The sequence below is a fragment of the Vigna unguiculata genome, chromosome 5 (assembly GCF_004118075.2).
Source record: "Vigna unguiculata cultivar IT97K-499-35 chromosome 5, ASM411807v1, whole genome shotgun sequence".
NCBI classification, from domain to species: Eukaryota; Viridiplantae; Streptophyta; class Magnoliopsida; order Fabales; family Fabaceae; genus Vigna; species Vigna unguiculata.
This window is the reverse complement of record NC_040283.1, coordinates 32,601,765-32,625,858: the sequence shown is the minus strand read 5'-3', so window position 1 is coordinate 32,625,858 and position 24,094 is coordinate 32,601,765. Positions and strand designations below refer to the sequence as shown.

General features: G+C 33.6%; 1 protein-coding gene across 2 annotated transcripts; it reads right to left on the bottom strand.

Moving 5' to 3' along the window:
* Nucleotides 1-9,473: 9,473 nt before the first annotated feature.
* LOC114185951 (protein SRG1-like) lies at nucleotides 9,474-16,030 on the bottom strand. 2 transcript variants are annotated; one of them, XM_028073928.1, is made up of 4 exons: nucleotides 15,705-16,030; nucleotides 15,366-15,613; nucleotides 10,488-10,812; nucleotides 9,474-9,869 (listed from the first exon to the last, which is right to left on the bottom strand). In XM_028073928.1, exons 1-4 carry the CDS (start codon nucleotides 15,960-15,962, stop codon nucleotides 9,615-9,617), a joined length of 1,086 nt encoding a protein of 361 aa, XP_027929729.1. In that variant the 5' UTR covers nucleotides 15,963-16,030; the 3' UTR covers nucleotides 9,474-9,614. The 2 variants fall into 2 exon arrangements, with proteins under 2 accessions (XP_027929729.1, XP_027929730.1); XM_028073929.1 differs by having other exon boundaries at nucleotides 10,453-10,812; nucleotides 15,705-16,028.
* Between the last annotated feature and the right edge of the window lie 8,064 nt (nucleotides 16,031-24,094).

Here is a 24,094-nt window from a genome sequence, read left to right as displayed (position 1 = left end):
AGCAAAGATGGAGTTTCATGATGAATGAATTGAAAGGGGACAACCCAAATTTAACTTAATTGTCTGATTGCCCATGATAATTTTGAAGCTTTGGAAACATGTTAACCAAACATAAACTGCCCTAGTGTTTAAAATCTAAACACACTTTTTCAATATTTTTTTTTATAATTTTTTAAAACAAACATGTTAGCAAATCAAAAGTTTTCTCTAAGTTAAAACCTTCGAAACATAACAACCAATCTTTGATCTGTGCAGACTTTATTAGGCTTGTATCGTGGCCAAAGCTAGGGGTATAGATGTAAATGATATTAAAGGCCCAAAAAGTGATATGGTGGTTGTTTCAAACAAGGATCTTTGAATAATGTTTCATTCAGAATTTGTTTGACTTCTTTTTGTTCACTTTTTGCTTCTCTTTTTCTTTTCTTTTCTTGATATAACCATTTCTTCTTCTTTTTATATATTTTTGTATTGGTGAACTACCATTCAAATAAAACAAATGCAAACATTATGTCAACCCTTAGTGTGAAGGTGAACCTTATTTAGGGTAATTTGAAAGAAATTGCTTGGAAGGCTCAAATTGGGTGGCAAAGGATCATTACTTTTGTTTTTTTTTGGATAAAGAAACATGGCCACACATCATTTCAAATCATGCTTGTTTTTCTCAATAAAAACTTTAATTCAGAGGAAAAGAATTTAGTTCATGTGACAGGATGTCCCTTGTTTTGTTCTATTTTTTCACTTCTTTTTTTGTCTTATTTTTTCCTAGACTATCCGTTAGAGTTTTCAACCTATCTGATTATTTTTCATTTTTTTTTTGTGTTCAGAGAGTTTCTTGTAATCATTTTAAGGTATGTGTCCCCTTTATGATAATCCTCCATTGAAATGAAAACAAGGTTTAAAGTGGAAGAGAGATGGAAAGGGAGATGGATTTGAGCAATTTCATGTATGCAAGACTAGATGGATGTTTCAAAAGAAATTATTACAAACAAAATTTTATTTCTTTATTCAATCCACTGATTTGACCAAAGAATGTTTTATCATTTTCTCATTTTTCATAAAAAAGATTCCAAGAATTTGGTGATAAAGAAAGTAGGAAACAATTTGAACTTATTGTAGTGCATTTTTTTTGTTTATTTATTTTTTTAAATTATGCATATGCATGATGAAACTATGAACATGGTACCATGGATGACCACAGAATGGGAATGTAAATGCATTGTTGTGCCTCGCTAGACACTTATTCATATCATATGCCAATGAAATGTATGCTTATGCCTTGGGAGGCATTTTTTTCCTATTTTTTTTAATAATGGTGTGATTGTGATGAATTTATTATTATATACAAGGAAATGTGAGGGTAAATGACGCAAATAGTCTCCCTTTAGGCCTTAATTTAACATAGGTTCCACTCTTAAACTTCTAAGGCAAAGTATATGTGCTCACAAGGATAGTTCCCTAATACCTAAATATCAAGATCACTAGAGCTATAGTTCAAACTTAATACACATATAATCAATATCTCATCCAATTACTTCCAATTACCTCACGATTCGCCACTTAAGAAATATTTACAATATGAACAATTTCTAAGAACATTTTTTCCCCGATCAGAACCCCTCAAAAATCATGAAAACACAATGGTCATGCAAAAAACTGGCCCGCATTGTCTGGCAGCAGTTCATCGCCCGCCAGACGATTCATAGCAGATGCACAAAAACTGGAAAAATGCATGAGACGCGTGGCGGCAATTCGTCACCCGCTAGGCAGTTTCTGGAAAAAATTCCAGAAACACGAAATTTAAGTAAAGACAAAGAATAATCATACATAATCATGATATACAACATGCAGTTAATCTTAAACACAAAATCAACGAGGCTCAGCTCTCGGAACCTGGATTCCTTGCTTAAAATTGATGAGTTTAAAGCTCCTCTTTAACCACCAATGGCCTCATTTGCTCTTCCACTGTTTAGAGTCTTCCTTTCACTCACAAACTCAGTCTTTTACTCTAAATTTTTCCCTTCTCACAATGCCCAACAATGGTAGGTGCCTAAACTCTCTCTCTCACTCTTAATTAGACACTTTACTAAGGCTTAGTTGTGGTTTATGGCCAAAAAACAAGATTGGCATTGAAATGACTTTAATTGCCATTCATAAACCATTATGAAATTGTTTTCCAACCGTTCTATCTGCTCCTTTGCAACTAGGGTTTCTTGATCCTTCTCATTCATGCCAAAAAGGATTTTGACAAAAATAAAACTTAGTTTGTGTCTACCAAGATTCAAACTCATAACCTTGAAATTTGTAAAGTCAATGCATAACCATTCAACCAATTTATGTTTCATGATAATTCCTATAATTATAGGATTATATTATCACTCACTACGATCAAGTATATTATTAAAATAATGCACAATTAAAATAACACACAATTAACATACATAGGACTTGAACCCATGTCCTTTCACATAACCAAGTACTCTCAACCATTTGAGCTAGTACTTTTCCACATCATAAAAACTAACATTTAATGCCATAAAGGCTCTCACTACCCCCATTAATTAATTAATTAATTAATTAATTAAATTTTGCAGGTCTTACAAAGAGAGAGAGTTTTCTAGAGAAGAATGACAAAGTTTCGTGCTCAAAAACTCAGAAACATCACTTTGCTCTCGAAAACACATCATATATAGTCTGGTTTAAGTGAAATCAGTCGATTGATTTTTTCGTACGGTCAGTTAATTTCACTTGACTTAAGTGAAATCAGTCGATTTGAAAATAATTCAACTAATTGAATGCATTCATACCAGAAACTTTATACTGCAAGCCTTTTAACCTGTTAAAACTCATTTTAACAGATTAAAAGAGACACAAAAAGGCACACAAGAGATCTAACCTATGTCATATAGCCTACCAACATGATATAACACTAAAACATTACATTGAGCATGTTATTTCCATATTTAACACATTAAAAACTTAATCTTCAAGTAGATCTTCATCAATCTTCATCAAACACCTATGATCTTCATGCACATGGCTTTATCAATTCTTTGCTTCAAGCTTCCTTGTGCCAACAAGCACATCTAATGAAGAATTTCATCGCACCATAGAGGCCAACAAAATTTCAAAAAGCTCCTTCAAATAGATGAAGTTCATTCACCTTGGTGACTCATACGTTCACAAAGATAAGATGTCATAGTATGACAATGGAGAAGAAAAAAATCCTCCCACTGATCTTATTCCTCCTGTTGACACCAATATTGGTTCTTGTAGTTGGGTTGGTTGCTCATCCTCTTCTTTAGAAGAAAAGATTCTAAACATGAACAAAAGACTTAAAGAATTTTTTCTTCTTTCAACTACCCGACATGAAGAGGTTATTGGATTAATTAGAATTTACTCATGATAATGATGATGAAGATGATGACATGAGTACCGAATAATTTTGGGGGGGAGTGTACTAGTGTTATTTATTTGTTTTAAATAAATTGATGATCAATGTATTTTTTTGCTTTTAAATCAAGGATTTTATCTTTTAAGGTAATTGTTTATTTATGATTATCTAATTGAGGGGAAGTTTCTTCATGAGAAATGTTTTTTTTTTCTAATGATCAAAACAGGGGGAGAAAAGTTTAAAGAAAACATTGAATACTAGACCCGGATAATCGATTATCTACTCAAATTTTTGTTTTTAGAAAACGCACTGGAATAATCGATTATCAAAACTAATAATCAATTTTCCCTGGCAGTTTTGGATTTGCCTTTTCAAATACTAGACCCAATAACTTGAAATAGAACTCCTTTTCACTTCTAAACTTACCTTTTTTGAGAACTAGAGTTCTAGAGCTATGATTGAAAAGAGTTTCTCAGGGTGTTCTTAAAATAACTTTGAAAACCCTAGTGTGAGTGGAACGATAACTTTTCCTAAATTTTGAAGTGTTAAGCTTGTCATTTTTTTGCTTCCCTTTGGGTCTCTTTATATAGGACTTGGATTGGGCTTTTCTGTTGCTAAAATCTCTCAAATCTTTATAGTGATTATGAATATTTAAAAATATTTGGAGAGATATAGACTATTTGACAAATATAGTTGGTTGATAATATCAATATCTTATATAATTAAATAAATTAATTACTTAAAGATATATGATAAATTATCACCAACTAATATTTGCATTAAATTTCCAAATTAGCCTTTTGAAGTATTCTCAAATTATCTTCTAAATAATTCAATATCTTCAAGATATATTTGTTGTTGTGGAGATCTAAAAAGATTTAAGAAGATCTCACCATATTTAAACAGATTCGGTAGTTATTATCTTTTGATATGTTATGATATAATTAAATAAGATAATTATTTAAAAATATCAAATAAAATATCTAAAGATATACTTTCCAGAATTATCTTTTATCATAAAAATTTATGAATTATCAAAGTCCTTTTTTTCTGGAAAAAGATATAGAAAACCACAAGGTCCAATTTTTGTTGTTCGTTCCCTCTTCTGCTTGGCTTGGATTTTTGTGAATTTGATAATTCCTATTCTTGGATTTATCTTTAAGGTGTAGTGAAGCTTTAATCAATTTATTTCCACACCTCCATGAGCTCAACTTAGCTGCACCTGACTAACACACCTCAAAATATCAAAAAAAACATTTATTTTAAAGAGATTAACAATTGGACATATGATCTTCTAATCTAAACCAATATAAATATATTTTTTGTGTTGACAAAAAGAAGAAGATGAACATCTTCCTCTAATAAGGAATTTTGATGATGATGATGACTATGAAGAAGTATGGAAGACTTGATGATGATGCATGGAAAATGTTGAAGACTTAAAAGAATGTTTCGATTCAAGAGATTAATTGAAGACTTAATAGTTTAGTTGTTTAAAGTCTTGTAATATGTGTACATTATTTAAGATAGTTAAAATAATAGGTCAAGAGTCAAAAGGCAGAACCCAAACAACAAAGCACTGAGAGAAAATTCTTATTTTTACAAAACGCACTGTGATAATCGATTATCACTTATGATAATCGATTATCATAAGTTTTCTTTTAAATTTTTCAGAAACTGCTCTGAAATAATCGATTATTTCAGAGGATAATCGATTATCAGTACGAAACAATGTTTTTTAGAAACTGCTCTGGAATAATCGATTATCACTTATGATAATCGATTATCTATAGCAGTTGTGACTTAACCTTTCATATTCTTAACCTAATTTCTAAATAGGCCTCTATAAATAGAGTGGTTGGCTTCCATTGTAAATATACAGAAGTTAGAGAAGTTTGAGTACTTGAGAACTCTCTGTGGGAAGGCTTTGAAAAACCTAGTGTGGGTAGAGCGATAACTTTCATCAAGTGGGATCTTGAGTGATTGAGTGCTGCTGCTGTTGCTAGGAGAAGCCGATCATCCTTTGTGGGATTCAAAGGAGGTGTTCATTCCTTGTGTGATTCAAGGAAGGTGTTTTCATCCCTTGTGGATTTCAAGGGAGGTGTCTTCATCTCTTGTGTGATTCAAGAGAGGTGTTTTCTAAACCCTAATCTTTCTTATCATTGATTGTAAGTTTGGTTTATTTTAGTGATTTAGTTAATCTCGTTTTTGAAAGATTAACAACTGGACGTAGGGTCTTTTGATCCGAACCAGTATAAATACTTTGTGCAATTTTCTCTTCTCTACTCTCTTTATTTTATTGTGTTTATTAAAATAAAGGAAAGATTTTTAATTGATCTTTGATACAAAAAGGGAAAATATTAAAAGCACAATTTTTATTAAGAACCCAATTCACCCTCCTCTTAGTTTTTGTCTGCACGCTCAAACATTCCGCTGCGCGATACCAATATTTTGAATCATCTTTCCTATCTCTTTAATTTATCTACTATTGAATTTAAATGAACTGAAGGTTTAATTTAAACAGTAAGATTTGGAAAAATTTTGAAATTATTAATTAATAGACCAATTCACCCCTCTTAATTTTTGTCCATTAAAAAATAATTTCGCTGCTTAATTACAACATAAATTTTACAACATCATTGACATTTTAATATCTAGTAGCTTTTGAACGACAAATCGATAAACTAAAAAAACGAACTTCAAAGAATAATTTCACCTTTGCATCCATATTTTTTATATAGTAATACATTTGCGATCATATAATGAACACAAAACTAATCAAAAAAGGAAATGTGAGCAATTTAGATTGGACATAAACAATACATTAATTATGTAGATGACAAATTACATTACACATGCTAGTGTACCACATTCAATATCTTACAAATGATTCACTGTGCATATTATTATACATATAAATTTTTCTACGGTGCACAAAAAATGATAAAAACATATATTTTTTCCTAATTTTAGTAACTTCAATTAGGATGATCTATTTTCATGTTATCTTTGTTGGAAGGAATTGATTAAAAGTTAATTACCTTTAAATTAAATTAAAATTTAGGGTCGGAAAAGTAAGGAAAACTAGCCACCAAATTGCACTGAAACGCAAAATTGAGAGTCATTTGAATGACGAGAGAGTGGGAGGACAACTGAGATTAAGGTGAAAGCTAGAACATTTTTGGGAGCGAAGAATCTATGTTAGGGGAACTGTTATTTGTGTTTACGATTAATTTAAATGTTGTTTTGGCTTATGCTATGTTCACGTTTCTGGGAATTTCCCAAAAATCGCTTGGCGGTTCTAATGATCCGCGAAGCGACACAGGTGCTTGAACCCAATTTTCTTTGTTTTGGGGATGAACTGCCTAACAACTATGCTCTTCCTGCTAGGCGACGTGAGCTGGGTTACCTAGTTCAGGGTTTTAGGTGGTTCTTTCGCTCCCAAGATTTATAGGATATTAAAGAAGAGGAATTCACTATTCCATAAGAACTTCCACTTTTATTGCAGCTAGAACGTAGTGCTGCCTATATGTTTCTTGTTCTTAACAATCATGTAATTTAGCAATACCATTGTGGAGAAAATCATGTTAAGTCCTTAAGACTGTTGTAAACTTACTAAAAGCACAATCAAAGTAAACTTACTGTTGCTCAAGTCCCCCAAGACACAACAATTTTTTTTTTGAATTTTGTAAGGAACTTAGGAACTAGTAAGGAACTCTTAAAACATTAAACCCAGGATATAAAAGAAAGAAAGGAGAGAAAAAAAGAGAATGATAGAAAATGAGAGATAGAGATTGAAAGTACAAAGTTGTTTTTTCAAAAGAGCAAAACATGATCTATTTATAGGGAAGGGAAAGCTTGTTCTACAAGGTCACACACTGGAGGGTTACAACGTCCCCCTTGTATTGGGAATCCAAGTGTGAGTCTAAGTATCACATTGGGTAGAAATGAGAAAGTACAACACTATATAAGGATGAAGACCCATAAACTCATTGTCTCAAGGTTTTCGGTTGAGAGTGGTGTCAATACCTTATATGGTTGGACTTAAGTCTCATTAGTGTTGTATCTCCCAGTGAACCTCCTCCGTGATAGACGCGTCCATTATGGTCCTTCTATAGAAACCTTTTCTAGATAGGATTTCAAGTAAAAGTCTCCCATTAAAAAGAATGGCGTTACGGAGAAGGGGTACTCGTGGTAGGAAATCCTTCTGCTAGAGGTGAGGTGTACCAATATAGGGGAAGGGACTCAACCCTGAGGGGGATATTTTTGGAAATCCAAGTGTGAGTTTAAGTCCCACATTGGGTAGAAATGAGAAAGTAGAACACTATATAAGGATTAAGACCCATAAACCTTTCCTTAAGGTTTTTTATAGGAATTGTTATCAATGTCTTATGTAGTTAGACTAAGGTTTCATTGGTGTTGTATCTTGTAGTTAACCTTCTACCTCGATCGACGTAACACCTTGATCTAAGAGAAAGATCCGCAATAACCTATGAACTATGAAAAACCAAAAGTGGATCTTACCGCTAAAGCCTCCAAGACGTGTGCAACAAATCGTCACATTGTGAGAAGAAAATCGTTACTAGTGACAAATGCTCAATAGTAAATCTTTACTTGCAAATATCTTCATTAATAATGAAGGAAGAGACTACATGAAAGAGAGTTTTGCAAGTGTGGTACACGATTTCTCTATTGCAATATAAAACTCTATTTTTATAACAGTCAACTCTATGAAAGGAGAAAGTAGAAGCATTGGTATGACCTAGTGGGATTGGCAAAACAAGAGATGACCTTGAATTCAACATCTCTAAAGCTATAATGAATGCATATTGATCCAAAGTAACAAAATTACTTGAGCAAGAATTATGTAATGGATAAGGACTCAACAAGGATGTGATATGGTTATGAAGCGGAGGTTTTGGATTTTCATCAAATTGGAGGTTTTGGATTTTCATCAAATGGAACTATAAAGGTAGTAATTCACGGAATGCATAGCGTTGGACTCACTTTCACTGTAACTGGTGTATTGAATCCTATTGATGTTTTGTGATTCGTGAAGATTGAGTTAAGATCATTGATGCAAATCACACTAAGAAGGCTTTCAACATGGGTCAATCGCTGGACCCATTTTTCTTTACATGTCTTCAAATACTTAGATCTAGGTATAGGTGTTATATTGTGCGGTGTAATTAGCACTCATGGGGCTTGTATTTTGGCCCACGTTTTTAATTACCTTTTACATATTTTCATTGTATTTTTTTTGGGCCACAAAAACATGTTTCTAGCAGCCCAATACCTCTTTCTTTCAGCAGACTTTAGTGTCCAAAGATGAATTCTACCTTTGGGCCTCGAGCAACCCAATCCAGCATCAAGTTCATTCACATGTTTGGACCAAGACCAGCCTACAGCCCAACTCATATTTCAGCATGGAGGCTATTCTGCTAAGCATCATTTGCACATCCAGGAAGCCAACCACTTCAAAAGGACGAAGCATTCTACTTCTTATAGACATGACAACTAGGGTTCCATTATTCCCCTTTCGATCTCAACCCTTAGACAACTGTTTGGTTAGCGTCTCCATTCTTGCTGTTACCCAATCTTACTTCTTACAATTAGGTTTATGTTAGACGGTTTCTTCTCTTACGTTTGGGTTTTATTTCACAGTCGCCTTTCTTCTTCTATAAAAGGCAGGCCAATCTATTGTAAACGAGAACTTTGATGAGTAGAGTGGTTTTTCCCCGTTTATTCATAGTCCACGTTCTAGTTGAGGTTTTCACCTCCTAGGGTTTACGATTTAATGAGAATCTGATAGGTTCCACACCAGAACTCGTTCGAGAGAAACTCGTGATTTCATCAAGAGTGTTTCTTCACATATTTCATTTCATTTCTTCGATTCTCTCCGAAAGATCGAAGATTTGAGGTTTCATATCATTAACACCTGAAGTGTCTCTTATAGATATATAATACATATTGTTTTGCTAACAAAAATATATAACAATATATTTAGAGTGTTAATTATCATATATGACATGACAAGAAATGTTTAAAGCAACAAGAAATGCAACAGAAAATAATAAAGGTCCAATGGTATTCATATAAACATTCCTTACAAACTTATTTGGATTATCATTAGATAGAACTCTGATGTTATTTTTACTTGTATATTTTTCATACAATCTTTATAACTCGTGCAAATATATTTATTTTCCTAATTTTAATAACTTCAATTAGGATGCTCTATTCTCATGTTGTCTCTGTTAGACTTTCCTTCAAGTTTCCGAGCAAAATACTCTTTAAAATATTGATTCACTCTGATGCTCCTGAACTGTGATGGTGTTTGATCGGTGATCAAACATGGCGAAGGACCTATGACAGCATCTTCTCTAGGGCTATAGAATGTTGCAAATGAAATTCTTTCCATCTCAGAATTCACTGTTACTCGATGCTCAACACTTCGATAGGTTCCATTTGTAATAATCTATGCCATATAAAATATACAAAATTGAAAATATGAAAGTAAACTTCATTAGGATATATAAATCACATAGAACAAAATAGATTCTCTATAATTATGACATGATTTTATATTTATTTTTAAGAATCTTTTTTACCATGTTTCTGACTTTCTTGTTCAAACAATAGTTGAATTTTGTAATTTTCATGTATATGATGAATGGAATGGTTTTCACATCCGGAATCAATAAAAAATGGTTCAAAATTGAAAACAAACATTACTTTTAAAAACTAAGATGACCAAAAATTTTAGAATAAAAAAAATATTTTTGAAAAGATAAAAAACTAATCAGAAATCTTATAATTAAATAAAAGAATATAAATATAATTTATTCAAAAACAATACCCTTAAAACATCACCTAAAACATTTGTTAACAAATTGAATTTGAGTTTTATAGAGTGAATAAGACTCTTAACCTTTTAATAGGTAACTTTCTTATAGTAAATAAAAATCTAAAATATTAAAACCTTAGAAAAAATGTATTTGCGATAATTTACACATTTAAAACTTAAAAAAAAATGAAGCTAAACCCCAACTAAAATTTACCTCCATTGTGTCACCATTATGATCATATATATTACCTCCATTATGTCACCAACATTGACAACAAAGGCATTAAGTAAGGGTTTAACAGGAATCCACATGCCATCTTTTCTTATCTGCAACCCTTCCACTTGATTGACATGTAAGAGGATAGTTAGAGTTGATGCATCTGAATGATTTGTGAAACCAATGACTTTTTCTGGTTGAGGAAATGGCGGGTAATAGTTCATCCTCATCCTCTGTGTTCCATCTTCAAATAATTCTCTCATTTCCCTTTCTTCTATCTCCAAAGCTTTTCCCATTTGCCCAATTATGATCATCGCCAGATCTTTCATTTTTTGTGAGTATAGCTCTAGATTCTCTCTGCATAACACAGACCAACACGGCTGTAAGATAGATTGTTTTTAAGACATATATATAAATGATTACTTCTTTTATATTAGTTTCCAAAATTTCAGAACTGTAAAATATTAATCAATTTACCATCATGATTTTAATCTTACATCACATTCAAACAACCAGGATTCTACCAAGGACATTAGGTTATTTAATATTGTTTTACTGGCTAAGAGGGAATGGAGGTTGGTTATGAAATTTTAGAATCCAAATGTGAATCTTGGAGAAACTTAAATGATAAGGATAACCCTAGAGACATAAATCAAGGTGGTGGAGTGATTTAAGCCCTGTGTGGAAATGGGTTGATGGGAAGTGGCTTGATGAGAACGTGTTATGGAAATTAGGAATAAGCTTTAAGATTAGATTTTGGGAAGATAGATTGCTGGGAGATTCTCTTTTCATGTATAGATTTTCTAGTATTTATCTAAAAGCACACAATAAAGGGACTACACCAGGAGAGTGAAGCTAGAAAATGCTAATAAATGGGAATGGTATGTTTAATGGAGGAGAGTATGGTTTGAATGGGAAAAACCACACTTATCAATCCTAATGGGAAAGTTAGAACAAAAATCACTAAATATGGAAGGAGAGGATGAATGGAAGTGGTGTGATGTACATAGTGGGGGATGTCTATAGCGACAATATTATTTTCTTTAGACTATTTTTGAAAAGTTAAGGCATTACCATCTGTCCAACATTTAGATTGGAGGGTATTTTGGATAGAGTGACAACTAACAAACCTTGAGAGGTAGGGAAAACCTACTACGCAACAATGTAGTGTGATGTGTGGTGAGGTAGATGAAATAATGTAATGCAACTGCAATGTGAGACATGTGTATGGATGGATCGGGACAAGTTCACTATAATATAGCCAAGCGAAGAATCACTTCAAACAATTTAGTAGTTTAAAGATTAGTCCTAAAGGTAATTTCATTTGAAGAGTATGTGGGTATCAATCATTTGGGATATTTACAATATAAGCAATAAAGTTATCTCTAATAATGCTAGTGCGAATGTAAAAGAAATCTTCTGATCGGCAAAAATTAAAGTTTGGGTATGGTTAACACATAAATTCAACAAAGAATATTTCTCATACTCTGAAGGGTTTCTTTATCCCTTTTATAAGATTAGTAATGTAGTAATAAAGTTGACCATTTGAGGATGATGTTTATAATTTAAAATTCATTTTTATGTCGAAAGTCAGAGTGAGGATATAAGTTGTACGGAGTGTAGAGTTATACTAAACTTAAAAAAAAAAAAAAAAAGGTAAGAGTGCATGAGTACAGTTAAGAAAATAGAGACAGTAGTGCTAGGGAAAGATGAAATGGAAATGTAAGAAAAGGTATGTATTTGGAAAAACTCTAATTGGTTTTGCAAGTAAGGGATCAATACACTAGGTATACACTAGGTGATGATGTATAAAACTGTACAAAGTATATGCAAGGTTAAGTGAGATGTAACCTAAATAGAAATTTGTTTGAAAATAATTTTATTATTCATTAGGGGGGTTTCTTCCTCCCCCAATATTTTTTGTGCACCTCCAAATATTCATGCTCTTCCATTTATGTTCTTGGAAAATTAAATAAAAAAAAAACTAATTAGGTAGATGCAATAATTAAACAATTATGAATGGCAGAGTTAGTTGGCTACCTGAATTAATTACCAGTAGTGTCTTTTATATACCCTGCACCCCTCTTCTTTCAGTTTCACTTACACTTCCACTTTCACTTTTTCACTTGTTCATTGGTTCGTTGGTGGTTGAAGTGTGAATTTTTCAGTTGAGGGTCCACTCCTATTTCTATTTCACCATTTGCTTCATTTCTTCTCAGAAAAAGGTACGCGCATTAGAATACAAGTTTATATTTCATAAATTTATGTCTGAGATAAATGTTATGCTGTGTTTTTAATATTTCATTCTTACATTTTACGGAAGTCATCTTTATTTACGGAAGTGTTTTGCAGAAGCCAAGTTATTATTTCCATGTACGGAAGTCGACTTCCGGAAGTGTATATGTAAAACGGAAGTCGACTTCCAGAAGACAAGTGAAATTTTACGAAAATCAATTTTTTTTTTCGTTCTGCGGAAGTCGACTTCCGAAATGTATGTGTGAAATGGAAGTCGACTTCCGGAAGTGTATGATTAAATCGAAAGTGGACTTCCGGTGAAGTGAAATTTTTTTAGTGTTACGGAAGTGGACTTCCGGTCTTTTAAGTGAATTTTTCGTCCCGAAAGTCGAGTTCCAAAGAGTAGTTTTTTTTTTGTTTGGTAAGTAGTGTGGTAAGTAAATTTTTTCCACTTCTGTAGTAAGCGGTTTATCATCTTGTTTTTCACTTTTTCCACTTCCGATGCTTTTTATGTTCTACCATGCTTTTTTTTTTCACTTTTCGAATTTCGTAGATCTTTTAGACTAAGTTTTGTTTTTTCTTTTATTTTTTTCAGTTTTCCACTTCCGTAGATGCCTTTACATTAAGTTTTTTTTTCTTTTTTCTTTTACTTTTCTACTTCCGTAGATGCTTTTAGAGTTAGTGATATTTTAATTTAGTTTTACGTAAGTCGCCTACGGAAGTCCCCTACGGAAGTCACGTCACACTCTACGGAAGTCATATGCTCTTACGAAAGTCAATAATGTTTACGAAAGTCACTTCACAGAACTCAGTTTTAACTACGGAAGTCAACTTCCGGTATTGATGGCTTACGGAAGTCGACTTCCGTAAGTGCCATTTTTTTTGTTTTTGCATGTTCTACACTTCTGAAACTGGTTCTATGGAAGTCCACTTCTGTAATCGACTTTCGAGTTTGCGTTTTTACAAATCCATATTCAAATAAAACAAATAACTACATACGATACAACAAACATGGCAGAAACAATCAAAAAATTTAAAAATTAAAATATACAACAAGGATAGGTTTACTTACCTGTTAATGGAGAGGAATGGTGAAGGGAAGAGGGAGAGCAGACAAAAAATAGACAGGAGTGGGGCACGACGAGTGTGGCACATTAAAGAGGAGAGTGGGGCAGATGAGAGATTGGGGGGGGGGGGTGCGACGGCTAGGGTTGAGTGAAAACAAAGTGAGACATTAAATAGGAGAGAGAAATAGAGATTGATTGATTTAAAATTTTAAAATTTTAAAATATTAAAAGGGTAGTTTTGGAATTTATGAAAAATTTGGAGGTGCAAAAGAAATATTGGGAGTGCAGGAAGAAAACCCCTTCATTAGAAGTTTGCTATGCCATAAGTATTGTACTTTTTTAGAGCTTGGGGTTTGTGGATACCTTTTACATCTCTCCAATATTGTTTTGCAACTTTGTATTCGGATTTAGACATTTCAAGTATCATGTTTTATTTATTTTATTCTTTTTCATCGATAAGAAAACAAGAATAATTAATAATATGCATAAAATGCTTATGCTTAGAATGTAAATACAACCTTTTACTTGTTTTACTACACAGAAATAGAAAATTTCTAATTAGTGATCAATTTTAGTGACAATAACTAATTAGTGACTAATTTAGATATTAATTTATAAATTAAAAATTATTGATAACTAAAATAGTTCTTAAATTGATAATTATAATAAATAAGTCAGTAACATTAGTTACAAATATGTTTTTTAGCTACCAAAAAGACGGTCTCTAAATTTGGTTACTAATGAAACTAATTTAGAAACTAATTTTTTTATAGCTAAAAATTGATAATTAATGTTAGTTATCAATTTAGATATTAGTTTACTATAATGATCAATTTATAGATTAGTTTAATTATCAATAATTTTTATGTTATAAATTCGTATTTAAATTGGTTACTATAATGATTAATTATTATTAATGTTTAAAATTGATTTCTAAAAAAAGATTTTCTTGTATTGATTCTTGTAGTAAAGTGTTATTTTCTTCTCTTAACACTTCTATAACGAATATAGAATTTTGCACTCAAATAATTTATTTACCTTGATTAAATTTCAAACCGAAACAATCTATTTCTACACTTGGGCAATTTTAGGTTGTCAATAAACACATGTATTTTAGTTTTAGGTTTGATATATGTAACTTAGAGAAAATCAAGTTTTAGTTTACAGAACAGAAAAAAAAAAAAAAAAACCATAAAGGTTTAAGGTTCTTTAAATATACTTTAGAGAGTAGAAAGTATCTCTAGTTTAATGTTTAGAAATTAAAGCGTATGTTTTGAAATTTAAGAGATTACAATTTTTCATTTTTAAATTTGAAAGACTAGAATTAAATCTTACAAATTTTAAGAAATAAAAAATATACTTATACTTTAGCAAACCAATAACCTCACTGAACCACTATATATCACATAAACAAGACCCCCTTTCTACATATAAATAAAATCAGAACCATTCCAATTATAATCAATAAAAACCACAGTTCAAGAATCTCACAAAATGAGTGGTCCCAAAGTTGAATAATTTGTATTATGATATCACTATAAAAAAGAAAATCCATATATAAATACATACACATAAAAAAATGTGACAAAATATAAACATATATAGAACCTGAAAGGAAGAGGGAGTTGTGGAAATAAGTGGGGCATTCTGGATTTGGTAGGAAGGGTGGTCATGTAGAACATATCATTCCAATCAAGTTTTTGATCTTCACTCACAACAAATAATTGCCCAAAACCCTCCATATTCCCTGAAGTCTGCCAAAACTTTTTCTTCTCTGACATTGGAAGGTTGAAGAATTCCTTAATATCCAACTTTATTTTGTCCACCAAAGAAGAGCTCACGCCATGGTTTATAATCTAAAAAATATTAAAATTGAAATCCATTAACTGTTTGAGATTATATGCGTTCCAAATAAATTGAAGAATAAAAAGAGAATATGAAACTAACCTGGAAGAATCCCCATTCTTTGCAAGCAAGGTGAAGCTTGGGCAATTCCGAACTCCCAGATTCTTGAGAAAGCAAATTGTGCATGTCAATAACAGGAATCTGAAGGGTGGCATGAGATTGTTGAGAGATGAGGAGCTTTTGTTGTCGATGTTGAGGCTGAAAGTATCTCTGTGGAACATTAGATACACTCTCCTTAGACAACTCTTGAACTGATGGTACCAAGACTGAAGTCCCTGATTTGTTGAACAACGTTTCCATACCCTTTGCAAAACAACACACTTCCACTCTTAATCTCTTCTTCAATTATAAGACCCTGCCTTTTTATTATGACTGGCTGAGATTGAGATCTATTAATGATATTTTGAAATTAATTTCATCGTACAAATAATAATTTTCATTGCTGAATTGTTGTGTGGTTTGAAACCAGTGCTATTAAATGCTTACCAGAAGAATTTAAGGTGATAGATGACTCTCACGTCAACTTTTCTCTTACTCAACGTTCGTATTTATAAATATTTAAATAACTGTAGTCTATACTAGTACTAGACATGAATATACAGTTTTAGTTTATTTAAAAAGTCTTGTTCTCAAAATAAGGGTTACTACATTTGGATAGAACATCTTGCGTCTGATAGCCTTAGGTTCTAACTCTCAGATATGAGATTAGATCTACAAGTGAAGCATACTTCCATGAACACTAAAATAAAGTGCACATTTTATCAGTAATTAAGGGAAATACAGTTTAGTTAAGAGGCTAAGTTCAATCCTAACACTTTAATCAACATCACCTATGTCAAATGTAGTTTTAATCTATTTTTAACAATACCAAATCAAACCTTTGTTACAGTTTCATTGTCAAACTTGGTTTAGATTATTGATTACTAATTTAGTTACCAAATCCGTGTGGATACACCAGTGCATTAAGGGCTTTCTGCCTCAGTTATTTTTCACATTTTGCCTCGAGTCTGGAACTGAGGCATATTGGGGCGAGGCCACAAGGTACCCCTTTTGGCCTCGGTTATCACCCGAAGCAATATACCCAGTTTTATGCCTCGGTTGTTTCAAAACCGGTGTCATATACCCACTTTTCTGCCTTTGGTCAGATAGGACCGGGACTATAGGGTAAAAATATTTTTTTATAATTATCATAGATCTAAACGAAAATCTGAAAATTTTAGAATCCACGGGTCACTCAAGATGCAAGCGACATACATGAACTGAAGCTATTCTATATTGAAATGAACTCAATAATAGATGTAACAACAATGGTGGTGGTGGAGAATCTGCAGCAACCACTGGCATCAAGAGGATAACAGTGAACAGAAATGTTGGTGCTGCCTCACCGCGTTCTCAGTCTCCTGCAAGAGCAAATGCTAATAATAAACCGTTCAACGAGAATCAGCAGCCTCCATCCCTTAGCCGCAGCTCTTCAAGAAAAGCAGAACAATCACCTTATAAGAGAAATCCATTGAGTGAGATTGAACCTAACTCCCTATCTTTTCCACATTCAGCAGCCAACAATAACAGCAACAGGGTTCAAAACAGACCCAAAAAGGAATTTGAAACAGAGTGCGTTTTTCCCATTAAACTAACCTCCACAGCAACCAATTCGCTTTGAATCCCGCGTTCCACCTCGGGCTTTCCATCAGGATCGAGAAATGTAACCACGTCCACATCTTCCGAGAGACTCATCCATAGGAAAGGCGTTTTGGTGACTCCATAGGCGAGGGATTCAGAAGGGGATTCTCCCAGTGGTGAAGGGTATGGTAGAGGTGCTTGTAGTAGATTGTGCCCTTAGCTTTGCCCCATTGTGTGATGGTGGTCTTGGAACCCCACCTACGCTGGCACATGCTGAACCACAGCTTGGAGTCACGGGCACAAAGAGAACCCAATTGCTTGGATGTGTAGGCCAGGGGGGCGACAGTGGTCGGAGGCGGAAGCTGGTGGCCGAAGGAGGAAGCTGAGGAAGGGAGAGACGGGAGAGGCACGAGAGAGAGGTCGAGAGAGAGAGCGTGCGAGAGAGAGAGTGAGAGAGAGAGAGACGCGAATGGAGGTGCAGCACAGGGTGGCCGGAGGGTGTGGTGGCAGTGGGTGCAGCGGAGAGAGAGAGAGTGCGAGAGAGAGAGCGAGGGGAAGAAGCTGCAGAGGCGCAGACGCAGGGAAGAAGAAGGGTTCGCAAAATTCGAACCCTAAATAAACCCTATGGTTTCGGTTGTTAGGGGAACCGAAGCCATAGACCCCCTTTTGGCACTAGGTCTCCTTGGACCGAGGCCAACCAACTAACGTTGAGCCACTTTTTGGCTTCGCGTCTTACTGGACCGAGGCCTATACCATTATTTGGCACTGGTTTTGGGCGAACCGGGGCCTATACCCCTCTTTGGCTTCGGGTATTTGGAGAACCGAGGCCTAAAACTTGGCTCTAATTGCAAAAATGCCACTTCGCCATTATATGCTTCGGTTCCTGGCCAACCGAGGCATATAAGGCGAGGTAAAATGGGAATTCTGCACTAATGAAATGACCTTGTTGTGCTACAATTGATCCAATATATTTATTGCAAAATTTAACCCCCAACGGAAGTCAACAAGTTTTTGGCGTCGTTGCTAGGGATTTGGGCTAAGTTAGATCAATAGTTTGAATCACCTTAAGTTTGTTGTATATTTGTGTAAATTTGTGTAGTAATTAGTTATTTAATTTTATTTTAAAATTCAATTTGCTCCGCTCACTTGATCTTGAGTTGTTGTGTATGTCAAGAGGAGAGAAAGGAACCTTGTTTTTTGATCCGAAAATTTAGAAAACTATTAGGAGAAATAACAACAAAAACAGGAAAAACAGGCTGCAGGAACGACTTGAGCTGCATCAGAACCAGATAGGAGAAAAATCACCTTTTCAAAGCTCAAATTTGAATAATCGATAACAATATAAGAAAAGCAACTACTAATGAATATACCTAACTACCCCTTCTTAAAATTTTGACAACTGTCCAAATAAACGGTTTTTAAGTCATTTCCAATTTTTGTTTTCCTTTAATACCCATTCTAATATTGTGACACCTATTCTCATGTATGGGTTTTCTGTCGTTCTCAATGTTTCGCAGCCAAAGGACCATTTAATCCTCACCTTCACATTTCTGATGCCATTATTTGCGGTGGTATTTATGTATTTTAATGTTTGGCGCTTCTTCCCCTTCCCCGTTTAAGTTTGATATCACTATACTCGATGGACAGGAAAAAAATGATTGATGGACGTGCCCAACTTAGTTTCCCGTTCCTTCCTTCTTCTTCATATCTTCTACTTCCAATTTGTCCAGGTTCAGGTTAGGTCTTTTTGAACCCATTTTTGTTTTTCATGTTCTTCTCCTTATTTTTTATTTTTGTTGGTGTTTTTCTTCTTATTCGTTCCACATAAGGTTCAGATTAGGTTTTTTTCAACCCATTTTTGTTTTTTGTGTTATTATCCTTATTTCTGCTAGTGTTCTTCTCCTTATTTTCGATTAAGGTTGAAGGTTAGGTTCTTCTTTTTTTTGAGATCTAAGAAATTCGTGATTTTTTGTGTTTGTCTATATTATTTACTTTTTCGTTTTCATATCTATGAATTTCATATTGTTTGGGTTCTATTTTTCTTTTCAATTAGTTTCATCGGTTCATTGTAGAGATGTCAAAACAGGCCAGCCCAGCCCGATTTTGACCCTCTTTAAACGGGTCGGGTCGAGGTGGCCCGGTAGGGTGAAATGGGGTTGGACTTTTGGACCCAACCCGCGGGCTGGCGGGCTGGCCCGCCAACTTTTTCCCATATGTTTAATTTGTGGCCCAAAAATGATCACAACACAAAAAATCCTGCAATATATCACAGCAAACAAACTCCCAAGTGAACATAAAAAATGGTAATAGGTAGACAACAAAAGTAATAGACAACACCTGCATAACAATAATAACAAAGCATTAGATACATCAAATAGACACAAACATCTACTTTAAAAAGTTTCAAAATCAAAAAGTGAAGAAACTTTATACTTACGTTAGATTTTGACTCCCTAATCATTCTTGGAAGATAACCTTCTAATCCAATGTTATAAAATGGGTTGCCATCAGGATAATGGAGGGCAAAGTTTCTCTCCGATAAAGGACCAGGTTTCTAATTCTTATCAAAGAGTGCAAAGACAAAAACATCAATTGGAACAAATGGTTTTGCAGGAGTACCCTGTTTATGGTCTATCATTTTTAACAAATTACTATTATATATTTTTGCATTCTATGATGTGGCTCCAATTTCATCAAGACCACCTTTAAAAGGCCAACCAATTTCTGAAATCTTGACTTCAATATCAGTATGACCCAGTCTCTTAATTGCAGCATAAACAACATTAATATATCGAAGGAGGAGGGGGAAATCGCAGCAAACAAAATCACGAACAGACCTTCACCTCCAATTAGGGGAAATGAAATTTAGGGTTAGGGAAATTCATCCAATACACTTACAAATCAAAAATTAAGGAACCAAAACGTGAATTTAAGAACGAACCTGTCAGTAGCGGTGGTCGTGGTGGTCGAAATTATCCCCGACGTCGCAGATCGGTGGTGGCTCTACGTAACCGCGTTCGCTGTGTTATCTCATTGCACTGCCTTCGTCGTGCCCAGTGACGTCTCCTGGATGACGGAGGAGTAGGAACACCACCGGTGAATGGAGGGCTGAAAGGTGGTTCTCTGATTTGCAGTCATAGAGTGCGGTTCATAGTGGAAGACACGTTCGCGAGAGAGAAAGAAAGTGGAGTGGAAGGCACGCGCACGAGCATGACATGTGTCACACACAACACATAAAGCAATTAAAAAAACTGGACGTCGGGTTACGGGCTGACCTATTTCAACCCGCGGGATGGCCCGTCGGGTCAGCGGGCTGAACGGGCCAGGTTGATGCGGGTTCTCGGGTTGATTTTCTTAGCCCAACCTATGTTTTTTTGGTCCGGTTGGCGGGCCGGCCCGATTTGACATCCCTAATTCATTGTATATTTTTGTCATACAAGTCCTTTGTTTTCCTTTGGTCTTATTTATTGGTTGATTTTTGGGATACAAGTTCTTTAGTTGTTTTTATGTATTTTTTCTTTATTTGCTTTCTAAAAGTTTTGTTTTCCTTTTCAACATCTAGGATTTTCGTGTTCGTTGGGATGCCACGTTGTCATCTCTAAGTCCCATATCTCCATCTTTTGATTTTCTTCTACTAGGTTTTCTGGTATTATTCTTATCTTATTTGTTTTTTTCTTTTGCGAAATAAATATGTACATGCTCATGGGTTATGTACTGTGTTGTCAAGGCTGATGATTTTATTTGTGTATTCTGTGTTGTTGTTCTTTTGTTTATTTTTTAACAATGTTGTTTTGGTTGCTTTTTGTGTTATTTCCTCTTTGTTGTAGTGAAGTTTAAATCTTTTTTGTGTGTTAGTATTTTGGTGTTCTCTATTTTGTTTATTAAGAGGGTTTTATTTTATTTCTTTTCAGTGTTATTTCCTATCTTGCTGAGATACTCCAATTTTTATTTGATCTTCTTATTGTTGTCTTATGAAAGCATAATCTTGCTTATGGAGATTGTAGAACTATTAATCAATTACCTCATGGACTCTTCTAACAAATTTGATTGTTCGGATTTATGTTTCATATGTTTGCTAACATGTGGTGTAGTTAGTTGTCGATTTTATGATCTTTATTTATTCTCATATTAAATGTATATTTTGGGTTATATTTTAGCGTTATTTCTTTCCTTAACAGACAAAAATACAGTAAATAGTATTATTAAGTCAGTTATAGGTTGTTGTTGTGTACTTGATAAATGACTTTTATTTTCTATTTTCTATTTATTTCTATTGATTTTTGTTTGTGTTTTTTTTTTCAGGTTACAAGTTACCTATGAGAAATATAAGAGAAAATAAGAGGTGAAATTTGTGCTAAACCTTTAGAAATGGTGAATATTTAAATGTCTTTCTACACTCCTTAATCTGAAATGTCTTTGGATTCTTTAAGATTTCAATTTAAATTTGTATGTATTTTAGTTTATTTATCTAAAATTTGTACGCATTTCCAACACCCGTCGTATTTTGTGCGGAAATAATGACAGTGAAAACCGTCTTAATTTGTTTATTTTTAAAGAATTGTCATGCAAAATACAACACCTAGAAATGCCATTATTTGCATTGTACGAATGCGTTATACGACGTTTCAACTGCCATAATTTGAATGTGATTTTTTTTATATTATTTTTATGTAACTTGCTTTCCATTATTTTTGAACCTGTTTTCCATAAAATTAAAAAAATCATAGACAACATCTTGATCATTAATACTTTCATTCATAATTCATATTTCATATTTAAAAAGTTGATATTATGAAACACCATTAAAAAGTTTTCACATTGAAAACAAAAGCCAAAAATAATATAAAACATTATTATAATACATTTTACTAAATTTCTATAGCTATGTTCCTATAGTTATGTTCCTAACTTGTCTTTTTTGTCCTGTTTGATCTTTTTATACCAATATGTGATGGAGCACCACTTCAAACATCGGGTACCTAGAATAAAAAAAAACTTATAACTTATTCAAATTCACATGTGTATTATAATAAACTTATGTAATTTGTTAAATAAACTATTAAAAGTTTACCTCATTAACCAAAGTATGTACCAAACTAGCAACCATAGCAGCAAAATGGTCAGGAACGTCATCTCTAGAAGCAATGTAGGCAACCAATGTTTGCATTTGGTTTTTGAGAGTTGTAATCTCATTTTACATCTTTAGAAACTTCTCACCCGTATTTGTTAATGTTGCACTACATGAAGCAAAATTCATACCATTTAACCTTGTAGTGGATTTCTTAAATGCAAGAGTGGGACAAGCTCCATGTTACAATTCTCTGACCCGACCTGGATGATCCTTACCAAATATGAGACCAGTCAGATCATTTGGCGATATATCTGATGCAATCTCTGGGTTATTCAACATTAGCTCATCTATTTTTTCCTGCATTAACTTGGAAGTGCAAAAGATCGCCAAACAAACAAATTATGACAACTTAAAGTGATAAACCAGTACACTAACAATTAGTTCAGACAAAAATAAGCAAATTGAAAGTGATCATATAAGTTGAAGTACTTGGTGAAGAGAAAGGTGTCCAAACTCAAATAAGCAAACCAACAATTAGTACTTAGCCGAGTTCATCATTTATCACCTTTAGACGAGTACACTTTTTAATCTACCTTATGTACTATAACTTGATAAAGTCACAAAGGGTTTTGGAGAAAATGCAAATCTTCCTCCTTATTCTGCGTTGATTAATAAGACTTTTATAAAGTGCTATCTAAAGGAACTCAGAATAATCTATGCATTTTCACCTCAATTATATTTGTTGGTATCGTGCAGCGGAATGTTTGAGCGTGCGGACAAAACCAAGAGGGGGGTGAATTGGTTTTTAAATAATAAAATTAATACTTTAAAATTTTTCCAAAATTTATTAATTAGATCAATAAATAATTTCTTTTAAACACAATAATAGATGAAATAAAGAGATAGAGAAGAAGATTGAACACAAGTATTTATACTGGTTCGGATCAAAAGACCCTACGTCCAGTTGTTAATCTCTTAAAAACGAGATTAACTAAATCACTAACAAGTAACAAATTTACAATCAGATATTAAGAGTGTAAGGAAAGAAAACACCTCTCTTGAATCACACAAGAGATGAACACCTTTCTCTGAATCACACAGAGAACCTTGACCTTAGCTTTCCTAGCAACAGCAGCAACACTCAATCTCCTAGAATACCTCTCAGGAAAAGTTATCGCTCTACCCACACTAGGTTTTTCAAAGCTTCTATTGAGAACACTCAGAGAACTCTCTTGCAGTCACAACACTAATACTCTAGCTTCTCAAAAAGGTGAGTGAGAAGTAACTCTAAGGTTCCTTAAATAGGGGTTCCAGAAATTAGGTCAAAAAGCTGAACAGTCGCGCCCAACAGACCAGGATAATCGATTATCACTAATGATAATCGATTATTCTAGTGTGGCTTATGGAAAACAAATTTTTTTAGCAGATAATCGATTATCAGAAGTGATAATCGATTATTCCAGTGCTTTCTTGAAAAAATTGGTTTAGCTTAGGATAATCGATTATTCTAAGTGATAATCGATTATCATGTTGATATTTCAAGAAATACTAGAATTTTCTTGTACAATACTGCTTCTAACTTAATCTAATTACATTTTACAAGATAGCTTTAAACATAACAACATATGGTCTTCATATTGTCTTCCAGATGGCTTTCAGACTTCTTTTATCATCATCAAAATCTTGCTTCAGCATTTAGACTTGTATTGCTTTTGCCAACAATCTCCCCCTTTTTGATGAT

What these genes read in the sequence shown, in the direction of transcription:
- LOC114185951 (XM_028073928.1), bottom strand. Translation starts at nt 15,962, where the DNA reads ATGGAAACGTTGTTCAACAAATCAGGGACTTCAGTCTTGGTACCATCA. An exon ending in AAGAATGGGGATTCTTCCAG is followed by an intron (nt 15,614 to 15,704) that starts GTTAGTTTCATA and finishes AATATTTTTTAG; the next exon opens with ATTATAAACCATGGCGTGAG. An exon ending in CAACTCCCTCTTCCTTTCAG is followed by an intron (nt 10,813 to 15,365) that starts GTTCTATATATG and finishes TGTGTTATGCAG; the next exon opens with AGAGAATCTAGAGCTATACT.